The sequence below is a fragment of the Arachis duranensis genome, chromosome 6, assembly GCF_000817695.3.
Source record: "Arachis duranensis cultivar V14167 chromosome 6, aradu.V14167.gnm2.J7QH, whole genome shotgun sequence".
NCBI classification, from domain to species: domain Eukaryota; kingdom Viridiplantae; phylum Streptophyta; class Magnoliopsida; order Fabales; family Fabaceae; genus Arachis; species Arachis duranensis.
This window is the reverse complement of record NC_029777.3, coordinates 45,743,561-45,756,253: the sequence shown is the minus strand read 5'-3', so window position 1 is coordinate 45,756,253 and position 12,693 is coordinate 45,743,561. Positions and strand designations below refer to the sequence as shown.

At 40.6% G+C, this 12,693-nt stretch overlaps 1 protein-coding gene across 1 annotated transcript; it reads left to right on the top strand.

The window, feature by feature from the left end:
- Positions 1-561: 561 nt before the first annotated feature.
- On the top strand, positions 562-957 carry LOC107493636 (uncharacterized). Its single transcript, XM_016114701.1, has one exon. It carries the CDS (start codon positions 562-564, stop codon positions 955-957), a length of 396 nt encoding a protein of 131 aa, XP_015970187.1.
- The last annotated feature ends 11,736 nt before the right edge of the window (positions 958-12,693 follow it).

The window sequence follows — 12,693 nt, the reverse complement described above, 5'->3', positions numbered from 1 at the left end:
CATCAGCAGTCCTTTTGTCAGCCTTCTTCAGAGTTTTGCTCAAGTCCCTCAATTTCAGCCAGAATTTACCTGAAATCACAGAAAAACACATAAATTCATAGTAAAGTCCAGAAATATGATTTTTGCCTAAAAACTAATAATATTCTACTAAAAATTAACTGAAACATGCTAAAATCTACATGAAATTACCCCCAAAAAGCGTACAAAATATCCGCTCATCAACGAGCAATCTTAAGCGACCAAGGATCCCACTTTTGTAACAGAAAGGTAGAGGCATTGCTCAAGCGCTTTGGAGTGGTGCATAAGGTTACCACTGCTTATCATCCGCAAACCAACGGACAAGCGGAAGTGTCCAACTGGGAGATTAAGAGAATCTTGGAGAAAGTAGTCAATCCACAAAGGAAGGATTGGAGCCTCCGGTTAGGAGATGCACTATGGGTGTATAGAACGGCCTACTAGACTCTGTTGGGGATGAGTCCCTTCCGGATCATCTATGGTAAGGCATGCCACCTTCTGGTGGAGATTGAGCACAAAGCCTATTGGGCGGGAAAGCGGTGCAACATGGATTTGACCCAAGCCAGAGTAGCAAGAAAATTGCAGCTAGAGGAGCTCGAGTGTTTGAGGAACGAAGCGTATGAAAATGCCCAGATTTACAATGAAAAGACTAAAGCATTCCATGACCATCATATCCGGAAGAAGGACTTTCAAGAAGGTGATGAGGTTCTCCTCTACAATTCGAGGCTTTGTTTCATGCCTGGCAAGCTCTACTCTAGATGGGAAGGACCTTTCAAGGTGAAGGAGATAAAGCCTTATGGAGTGGTGGAGTTGTTTGATCCTAAAAGTGAAGCAACTTTCAAGGTGGATGGACATAGAGTGAAGAAGTACCATGGCTACAAGCTCCCAAAAGAGCTAGAGGTGTTCCTATTGGCGGATGCACCTAGAGAAGGAGAAGCTTGAGCGACTGACCGTCCAACTTAAGGATGTTAAAGAAAAGTGCTTGGTGGGAGGCACCCCACCGTGGTAAGATCTGCCTTGTGTATACCATCTTGCTTTTAGCTTTAGATTCTTGTGAATTTTGTGACTTCTTGATGTTGTTGATTACTTAGGAATACTAATTTTATTGACCTTGTTTGATAACTAGGATGTTTAGATAGATTTCATTATTTTGGTATGGAAGAATTGTTGAAGTGGAGAGAATACTATGTTTTGAATGGTGCATTAATTTGTGAAGTGTTCTCTTGCCCACTAGCTTAAACACCTACCAAAAATGTGTTAGAATAGCTTCTTCTATGTTCTTAACAAAATAAGGAAAAAGGGCATCTGCGCGCGAGCGCACTGCGCGCGAGTGCACTGTGTGCGCGCGCACCGGTGGTGCATTCTTACTCCTGGGCCAAAAATCTGAGAGTTATGCCCACCTTGAGCCCACTTTATGTCCACTTCATGCCAGCCCCCAAGCGCCAGCGTTCATGCCGCCAGCGCGCACCCTGCAACTTGGCCATCGACGCGCAACCACACTGTGCGCACGTGCGCCGATGGTGCACTGTGCACTTCCCAGTACAAAAAACCGAGAGTTGTGACATGCTTGTGCTATTCTTGTGCCTAGCCTGTGCCCGCACTGATGCGTCCGCGCACTGCGCGCGTCCGCACCGGTAGCCAACCCCATCAGGCACACGTCAGTGCAATGTGCGCGTCTGCCCGCCTGTGCTGCATGCCAACTTTGGTATAAAAAATCAAAACTTATGCCAACTTTTTGCCAGTTCTGAGCCAGGGGCACAGCTATACTTGCGCGGGCACGCTAATGACGCACTCACGTCACTCGCTCAACTCTCACCGACCCGCCAGTGCACCGTGTGCATGCACGTCAATCGCGCGAACCAGTTTTAAAGTTGTGCGCCCTGCTTCTCTCACCCTCTTTCTTATTTATTTCTTCTTCTTCTTCCATCCCTTCTCTTCTCTTCTCACCTCTTCTCTTCCATACTCCACCACCACTATCTCCGGCTACTCACCGGCGACCACTACCTCTTCTAGTGGCACCACACCTCTTCCCTTTCTTTCTCATCTTCAAAAAGAACATTCACCTTGTTCTTTTACTCTTCTCAAGGTTCTACTTCCTCCATATCTCATCTATTACTTTCTTTGCATCACATCTTTTTCTAGTTAGATTTTTCTTGTTGATTTACTTATTTTCTCTTTTAGTTATTTGATTATACCACTTGCTTTTTGCTTGTTTACTTTTCTTCTCTTTGTTTTCCTATGGATGTTGAACTTGAACTTTGATTACTTTAATGGATCTTCTTGGTTATTTTTCATTATTTTTGTGAGTGGATGATGTTGTGTGATGATTGATACTTCATTTTGGGCTTCTAATTGGTTGAGTATCTCATAATTGTTTATTTCTTGTTCAATGCACACCAAGTGTTTGAGGAAATGCACATATGCCATCTTGGTTTGTTTTAGTCATATATCTTCAATTTGGTGCTCCCTCCTCATTTATTTGCTCTCTTCTAAGTGCATTGCACACATTTTGCTTATTACTTGCTAATTAGATACTCATTGAACATGACTTGCTCTTTGGTTTGGATGCTTGAGATCATTCCTCTCATGCCGTATTGCATGCTTTACTCCCTCTTGCATCCATGCAAAGTGTTGTGACCCATGCTTCTATGACTACTTTGTTGCACTATTTCTTTTGGGCACACCTCTCACTTTCATGTTTGTTAATTTGATCCTTTAGGTTTAACATTTTCCTTCTTTTCCCTCATTTTCAGGATGGCCACCAAGAAAGGCAAGGAGAAAGCTTCAAGGAAACCAGCCACAAAGGGGGCACCCCCAAAGTCACCCTCTAAGGCGCACTCTTCACTAGCAGCCAAACCTCTATCTAAGAAGGCGAAGACACCTACTCCTATTGATGAAAATGAACAGAGCAAATCGGCAAAAGATTCTTCAAGGTTCTCCAACCGCTTCTGTGAACTTATGTTCCCCTTCATGGTTGAGAGGAACTATCATACTGAGTGTCTACTCGCTCCGCCGGATAAAGTTGCTCCTTGTATTCTGCCCCGCATTGAACAACAAGGATGGGAGTTTCTTCTGAGAAAACCATAAGAGGTCAACCTCTCCTTGTATTCTGCCCCGCATTGTATACGTGCGCCGGAAGCAAGTCTCAGTGTCAGAAGAGGCTATTCATCAAGTGCTTAATGTCTTACTAGTACCAAGTGACATGGATGGCTACCAAGAGGTCTTACGTCAGTGAGAAAAGTTTGGATTTGACTGGGACTCGATTCTCTAAGTCATTGCTGAACCAGAAGCATTTTGGACCCATGGTCAACTCCGGATGCGACCCAAGTCCATTGACGCACGGTTCCTCACTGTAGAAGCTAGAGCTTGGGCCCAGATCCTATCTCACTATGTGCTACATAGCACTCACAAGTCGTCCATCACGGCGGATCTCTCTTTGCTTGTTTGGTGTGTTCTCACGGGAAGACCGGTGAATATTCCGCTTCTTGTCAAGCAAGCGATGGGTCAAATCCACAACCGGGGCAATTTGCCATTTCCAGCATTGGTATCTGAGTTAGTTGCTACTGCGGGTGTTCCTTGGGAAGCAATGGACACAAAAGCTACAATTCCGGCTAAGGGCGATGTGGTCCCAAGCGGAAAATACTTATATCTTCCTATGAACAAACCAAGCCTTGACGTAGCCCCACCATCTATTATTCCTCCCACCTCATCATCACCACCGCAGCAAAGATCCACCCATTAAAGGATAGAAGATCTACACCGGAAGATTGATAGACATGAGTGGCGCAACCAACGCCGATACACTTACATTAAAAAGCTTTTGCGTTGTGTTACCCCTAACATGGAGGAACCCAAAATATTCACATCCACCTCCAACCCAAGTGATGGGAGCTCTGATGAAGGGGATAGTGAAGGTTCCGGTCCCGACCGTCTTTTGCGCATTCTTAGTAGCATGGAGGACCGTGCTAAATTCTAAGTGTGGAGAGGTCGTTAGACCGATCTCCATGGATAACAATCTCTTTCTTTCAATACCCATGGATTTATCTCTTGCTTAGTAGTTAGTACATTGCATGTGTAGTTAGTGTTGCTTGTAAATATTCCTTGCATGGTAATTAGTCTCTATATAGTTGCTTGGTCAAATAATAACTTCTTTTCCAGGAAACTGTGTTTTGGGGTACCTACCAATTTGGAAAAAAATTTTGTGTTGAACTTGCTTCAAGAATGTATTTTGGAACATAGTGATTGAGCTAAGAACACAAGGATGTAAGTTTTGAGCCTATTGTATGGTTATATCTTCTAACCATTAATTCCCATTCTTGTGTGCATTATTCTCTCTCTATGATTGCAATCATTGCTTTGTCTGATTCTATATGTCCATTACTTTATGTATGAATGCATTTACATGATCGAGGCCATCGTTTCAATAGTCACTTTTCCCAAATGGCCTTAACCCTTTTATCTACCATTGCTAACCAACATTGAGCCTATGATAAACACTCTTTGTTCCTAAAAAGAGCACATCAATAACCCTAAGTGAAAAACCATGAATGTCCCTGAATTTAGATCCTTGATTAGCCTAGGTGAGTTAGGATGTATATCATTAAATTTGGAGGGTATACTTGGGAACTTGGATAGATATAGAGGTGTATTGTAATTGTAATTTAAAATTATGAGATTTATATATATATATGTGTGTGTGTGTGTGTGTGAAAAAAAAGAAAGGCAATGAAAGGGGACAAAAATGCCCTAAGACAAAGTAGTAAAAACAATGCATATGGGATATGAATTGAAAGGAATGCATGAGTGTGCAAAAAGTGAAACTCAAGGGTAGCTAGGTAATATATTATAGTTGTATAGGTTGTTTTATGTGTCTAGTGGGATCCAAGGTTAATCAAGGACTCAAATTTTAAGCTCACTTGACCATATGCATCCTTACCCTCCCCCTAGCCACGTTACAACCCATGATAAGACCTCATGATACTTGTAAGCATGCATTAAGTAATTGTTGATTGTTAGATGAAAGACAAATCTTGGAAAGCATGATTAGGAGAGGATTGAGTGACAAACCCTATACACTCGAGCGCATAGAGCAGATACACGTCTGGCGAGGGTTCGATGCTCAACTCTTTGTTCCCGGCTTTCACAAGCATTCATTTAGCAAGTTATATGTACTTCATAGTGATATTCAGTTTGGTAGGATTCATGAACTACACATCATTTTCACCCTATATGCTCACATGTGTTCTTGGAGGATGGATTTACTCTTGATCAAGTAGATAGACAATTTTACATTAGTTGCATGCATTCACTTAGGTAGTTTGCATTTCATAAACCCTTTCTCACCATGATCTTTGGTCTTTTTATTTTAAGCATGAGGACATGCTTGGTTTAAGTGTGGAGAGATTTGATAAACCCCAATTTTATGGTTTATCTTGTGCTTAATTTGGGGGTTTTTGTCAATATTTCTCGCACTTATTCACAAGAAATGCATGGTTTTGTGGTCACTTCCTAATATTGCTCCATGATAGAAAACATGCTTATTTTGCCTTAGAATTGCTATATTTTGATCCTCTTTATTGCCATTCGATGCCATGATGTATTTTTTGAGTGATTTCAGAATTAATTGTGTAAGAATGACCTAGAAGAGAGAAAGAAAGCATGCACAAGAGGAAGGAACATGAATATTTGGATTTTGGGAACTGCAGCATCGATGCGCATGCGCACGCGTGGATGAGGATAGCTGGAAGTGGCGTGCAAGGACGGACGCATCCGCGCTGGCCAGAGAATTCCAACCGACGCGCATGTGCACTAAGCGCGCACGCGTGGTTCACAAAAGCAATCGGCGCGCGCGCACGCATGGCATGCGTGCGTGGGAAGCTGCACGTGACCTCATTAAAGAAAATCATGCCTGGCGATTTTTGAGGCTCATTAGGCCCAATTTCAAGCTGTTCTGCATGGAAAACGACCCAAGGATGCTAGAGAGAAAGGGGGGATCAATCATTTTACACTAAGACACAATTTTTTCTAGTTTTTTGGGTTCTTTGTTCTTCTAGAGAGAGAAACCCTTGTTCTTCTCTAGATCTAGCCTTAATTTGACCTTCCCTTATTGAAACTCTAAATTGGATCTTGTTAATTACTAGTTTTGATTGTTTAATTTGAATTTCTTAGTATAATTTTGCTTAGATCTTGTGTTAGTTTATGGATTCTTGTCAATTGTCACTTTATACCCATTGCATGAATGTTGTGAATCTTGACTTGTTGATGTTACATTGATGATTTCTATGATTAATTCTGTTGTTTAAGTGATTGTAAGTTGATATTTGTTAGTGGGTATTTGTCAATTTCAATTCAATTGTAATTTGAACATGTCTTTTGTTAATTCTTACCATGTGTTTGATGAATTGTTTACCTTGATTATGGAGTAGTTCTTTTTACTCTTGGCTTAGGCCAAGGGAATTGGGTAAACTTGAGTCATTGGGTCTAATGGATTTGACGATTTAGGAACCCTTAGTGGTCAATTTAATAGGAATTGACACTAGCCTACTACTAGGTTAATTAGTAGTGAGGTTAAACCTTATGGGTTGATGTTGACCAAACCATTTAACATACTTCAAGTATAGAAGTAGACTTCATGGGTTTGGTTCCTCATAATTGTCAAAATATGGTTATTAGACAAGGATAGTGACCCCAATTCCCATGCCTAGCCAAAAGTTTCTTTTATTATTCATATTTGAAAACCCAAATTCTTAATTGTCTTGCCTTTGTTATAGTTATTGTTTAGTTGAGAGTAGAACTAAATTGAATGTTATCTTCTTAGTTTGAAATTGCTGACATCTTGTTTAGTTATTTGAATTAGTTATTTGCACTTTAGATTACTTGTTTGCTAAGATTCCTAGTTTACTTTATTTCTCATGAATTACAAACCCGAATTTTTAACCAATGTTGAAGCACATGTTTGCCCATTCCTTGTGAGACGACCCGAGGTTTGAATACTTCAGTTACTTTATTGGGGTTGAACTTGTGACAACCTATTCCTTTCTAAATTTGATCCTCGAGGATTGTTGTTGGTAGAGCTATACTTGCAACGCAACTTCATTGAGAAATTCTCTTCCGACATATTCCACGGGTTGCATTATCAAATTTTTGCCATTCGATACCGTGACGTATTTGTTGAGTGATTTCAGAATTAATAGGGTAAGAATGGCCTTGAAGAGAGAAGGAAAGCATGCACAAGAGGAAGGAACATGAAGATTTGGATTTTTGAAACTGCAGTATCGACGCGCACACACACATCACGCGCACGCGTGGATGAGGATAGCTTCAAGCAGCGCACAAGGATGGACGCATCCGCGCAGGCCAGAGAATTCCAACCGACGCACACGCGCACTTGGCGCGCACGCGTTGATTACAAAAGCAATTGGCGCGCGCGCATGCATGGGCACACGCGCGGGAAGGTCCACGTGACCTCATTAAAGGAAATCATGCATGGCAATTTTTGAGGCTCATTAGGCCCAATTTCAAGCTATTCTGCATGGAAAAAGACCCAAGGATGCTAAGGAGAAAGGAGGGATCAATCATTTTACACTAAGACACATTGTTCTTCTCTAGATCTAGCTTTAATTTGATCTTCCCTTGTTGAAACTCTGAATTGGATCTTGTTAATTACTAGTTTTGATTGTTTATTTTGAATTCCTTAGTATAATTTTGCTTAGATCTTGTGTTAGTTTATAGAATCTTGTCAATTGTCACTTTATACCCATTGCATGAATGTTGTGAATCTTGACTTGTTGATGTTACATTGATGATTTCTATAATTAATTGTGTTGTTTGAGTGATTGTAAGTTGATATTTGTTAGTGGGTATTTGTTAATTTCAATTCAATTACAATTTGAACATGTCTTTTGTTAATGCTTACCATGTGTTTGATGAATTGTTTACCTTGATTATGGAGTAGTTCTTTTTACTCTTGGCTTAGGCCAAGGGAATTGGGTAAACTTGAGTCATTGGGTCTAATGGATTTGATGATTTGGGAAACCTTAGTGGTCAATTTGATAGCCATTGAGACTAGCTGATGCCAGGGCATCTAAGCCAGTTTCACTAATATTTTCTTTACTGTTTTAGGGTAGTTTCATGCATTTTCTTACTGAGTAAGGCAAGTTTTGGATGAAAATACACTTACACCTTGATTCAAGCAACTATTGTGAATTTCTTATGATTTCATGAGGATTTTGCTAGAATTGCATGATAAATTGATGATGCATACTCTCATGACTTTGGCTAGAGTTTTGACGTACTTTATTTGCTTGATTTCAGGGCAAAGGAAGCAAGTAAGAACCACGTTAGTACTCACGTTAATCTAGTTAACGTGAACACTAACATGGAATGGCAAATAGCTTGCAACATTAATGAGAAAAGTGATCACCAATAACACCTGAGAAGCCACCAATAGCTCACGTTACTTGCCACGTTAACTAAGTTAATGTGGTAGTTAACGTGGAGACAAAAGAGAACTCCAACGTTAGTAGGAAACGTGAACACCACTAACATTCTACTCCAACATTTGTGGTAAATGTGAACACCACTATCGTTCCAAGACTTGGCAATGAGCTACTTTAAGAGTCACGTTAACTAAGTTAACGTGAACCCTAACGTAGAAGAGAAGAACAACGCCAACGTTAGTGACACTCACCTTTGTCACTAACGTTGGATCAACTAGCATTACCTACGTTAGTGGTCACGTTAAGACCACTAACGTGAGAGTTAACGTGGAGTTCAGGATTGATGAGCCAACGTTAGTGACACTCACCTTTGTCACTAATGTTGGAAGATGGCATTACTACCACGTTAAGAGCCACGTTAACTTAGTTAATGTGATCTCTAACGTGAAGAATAGAGGCACTTGGAGCGTTAGTGACAAAGGTAAGTGTCACTAATGCTCTCAAAGGTGAAGCATACCCATGTTAAGAGCCACGTTAGTTACACTAACGTGAACTCTAACGTAGGGACAAAAGGCACATAGCAACATTATTGGGAAATGTGAGTCCCAATAACGCTTGTGAAAGGGGCATAAGCCAACGTTATTGGGAAAAGTGAGTCCCAATAACGTTAGCAAAGATGTAGAAGGCGACGTTAGTGGTCACGTTAGTGCCACTAACGTTGAAGTTAATGTGAGGTATTTGAGGGTGGAATGTTAGTGGAAAAAGTGATTGCCACTAACGTTCTCGAACCCACAATGTCAGTTAACATTAATCTCACTAACGCCCATGCCTAATTCATACTTCTCTGCAAGTTGGGCCCACTAAAGATTAGAACTGCTTCAACTCAAGATCCAGAGCCCACATGCAAGACTTGAAGAACTCACTAGAAGATCAAGAGGAGTAATAAATATAGGAGTAGTTTTGAGCTATAGGGGAGCTTAGCACTTTGGAGAACTACCTCTGTATATTTACTTTTCTACACTTTTAGCATGGATTCTTCTTTTCTGCCATTTTTGATTTCTAGAGCCATGAACAACTAAACCCCTTTCATTGGGTTAGGGAGCTCTGTTGTAATTTGATGGATCAATTATAGTTTTCATTCTTCTTCTTCTTTCTTTTCTCTTGATCTTACTAGAAAGCTTTCGATCTTCATCTAATTGGATTGTTATCTTGGGAAAGAAACTCTCCATAATTGGATCTCCTCCGAGCCTTGGAAAAGGGATGAGAAAATTGGACCAAATTGGGGTTTGGGCGGATATAGTGACATGTAATCCTCCCAACACTTTGATTTGGAAATACATATGGTATAATCAGTGACCACACTTCATCTCTTTCCATGAGCAATTAAATCAAGGAATTGGGCAATTGTTCAAGCTTAAAGAGATTGGATTGTCAAGGAATTGGGATCCAATCACTTAAGATTGCTAATGAGATCAATGAATGCGTTGATTGAGGAAGAGATGAGAATGAACTTGATCCGGAGAATGCAACATCTCCTGAACCCAATGATTTCCCCATTTCTGATCTTACCCATTCTCTTTACTTTCTATCATTTATTTTCATGCTCATTGCCCCAAATCCCCATTTAAGATTTTTCACTTTATTTTCTGTTATTTACTTTCCTGCCATTTAATTTTTCTACAAGTCTCAACTACATCCTGCTTAGCTCAACTAGCATAATCTTCCAATTAAAATTGCTTGACCAATCAATCCTTGTGGGATTCGACCTCACTCTATTGTGAGTTTTTACTTGTTGACAATTCGGTATCCTTGCCGAAGGGAAATTTGTTGAGAGGCAAGTTTCCCGTGCATCAAGTTTATGGCGCCGTTGCCGGGAATTGATTTTGAATCAACAATGAGTAAGTTGGAAGATCACTAGATTGAGCATTTTTCTTTCTTTTTATTTGTTATTTGATTTGGTCGATTACCTTCAGTTTGTTTAGTTTCTTCCTCATCCCCTTCATCCTCTTTATTTTTCTTTCTTTTTCTTTTTGTTAATTATAATTCTACTCATTAATCCACTAACTGTTTGATAATTTGCATCACTCACACTAACAATTACTCTAATAAGAATAATCTCCTCATTTTATCTCTTGCTGTGAGTTTTGTTAGTTGTATGACAGGGAGAAGAGAGTGAGCTTCAACTTCCTTCAATTCAGAACCTGAAAGGACCCTCTGGAGACTAAGGAGAGAAGCAAGAAGGAAAGGAATTGTTGGTGCTGAGGAAGAGGAAGAGTACTTTGAACCCAACATGGAAGAGAATTTGGAAAACAATCATGAAGAAGAAGCTCACAACCATGCTAGAGAAGGCCCTGCAAATCGTGCTGGGCAAGAAAGGAGAGTTCTAGGCTCCTACATTAATCCAAACCCAGAAAACTGTAGAAGTAGCATTCAGAAGCCCACCATACATGCCAACAACTTTGAACTAAAATCCCAGCTCATCACCCTTGTTCAAAACAATTGTTCATTTGGAGGAAGTGCTCAAGAAGACCCCAATCAACGCCTAACCACCTTCTTGAGAATTTGTGACACTGTAAAGTCTAATGGAGTCCACCCGGATGTCTATAGGCTGCTCTTGTTCCCTTTTTCATGCAGGGACAAGGCATCTAAATGGCTTGAATCCTTCCCAAAGGAGAGCTTAAAAAATTGGGAAGATATGGTGAATAAATTTTTGGCAAGATTTTACCCTCCTCAAAGAATCAACAGGCTGAGAGTTGTGGTGCAAACCTTCAGGCAGCAAGATGATGTGACTCTCTATGAAGCATGGGAGAGATTCAAGGACTTAACAAGAAAATGCCCACCAGAAATGTTCAATGAATGGGTTCAACTTCACATTTTCTATGAAGGTCTTTCCTATGAGTCAAAGAAGGCCGTAGATCATTCATCAGGAGGCTCTCTAAACAAGAAAAAAACCATTGAAGAAGCCATAGATGTCATTCAAACAGTTGCTGAGAATGACTACTTCTATGCCTCCGAAAGAAGTAATACTAGAGGAGTAATGGAGCTGAACCACATGGATGCATTGCTAGCTCAAAATAAGATGATCACCAAGCAGCTAGCAGATCTTACTAAGAAGGTGGAGGAAAACCAAGTTGCAGCAGCCATCACTTCATCACCAGCTCAAGAAGGAGTGAATATAGGAGAAGAAGGTGAATGGGAGCAAGCCAACTATGTTGGAAACTCACCTAGACAAATCCATGATCCATACTCCAAAACTTACAACTCTGGATAGAGAAATCACCCCAACTTTGGGTGGGGAAATCAACAAGACCAAGGTCAAGATCAGAGATGCCACAACCTCAATTCCAACAACAATGCAACTCACCAACACACCTCACAAAGATTCTATCAACACCCACCTAACCAACCTTCTCAACCACCTAATCTCAACCAACCATCTCTAACAGATGATAGACTCTCAAAGATTGAGGCTCTACTTGAAAACTTATACAGAGAAGTCTAGAATCCAAGGGGAGAAACAAAGAAAGTAAGGTGGGAGGAATGTAAGATGATAACCACAAATGATGAGAGGAGTATGAATGGAGTAGAACACCTCCATGATAATCAAAAGGAAAACCAGGAAGAAATAAGCCATACACTTCAACCCATACTCAAGGAAGAGCTGAAGAAGAAGGAGGTATTGAACCCATATGCACCTTTTCCCTAAAGGCTTAAAGGTGGTGTAGTAGGGAAAATGTATTCAAGGTTCCTTGATATGTTTGCATCTCTTGATGTAAATATACCATTCATTAAGGCCCTCTAGCAAATGCCTTTCTACATCAAGTATATAAAGGAGCTACTAGCCAGAAAAAATCCATTGAAGGGTGGACAAACAATAAAGATGAACAGGGATTGTAGTGCTCTCATTCAACCAAGGCCACCCACAAAGAAGAAGGATCCAAGGAGTTTTCACATTCCCTGTGCCATAGGAAAAACAAAGATTGACAAAGGGCTTTGTGACTTGGGAGCAAGCATCAACTTAATGCCCCTTTCCCTCATGAAGAAGCTCCAAATCAATGAACTAACTCCTACTGATGTAATTATCAGATTGGCTGACAAAACTCAAAAACAGGCAATAGGAGTAGTTGAAAATGTGCTGGTGAAGGTTGGGAGCTACTATCTTCCCACAGACTTTGTTGTCTTGGAAATGGATGAGAATCCTATTTACCCCATCATTCTGGGAAGGCCATTCCTAGCCACA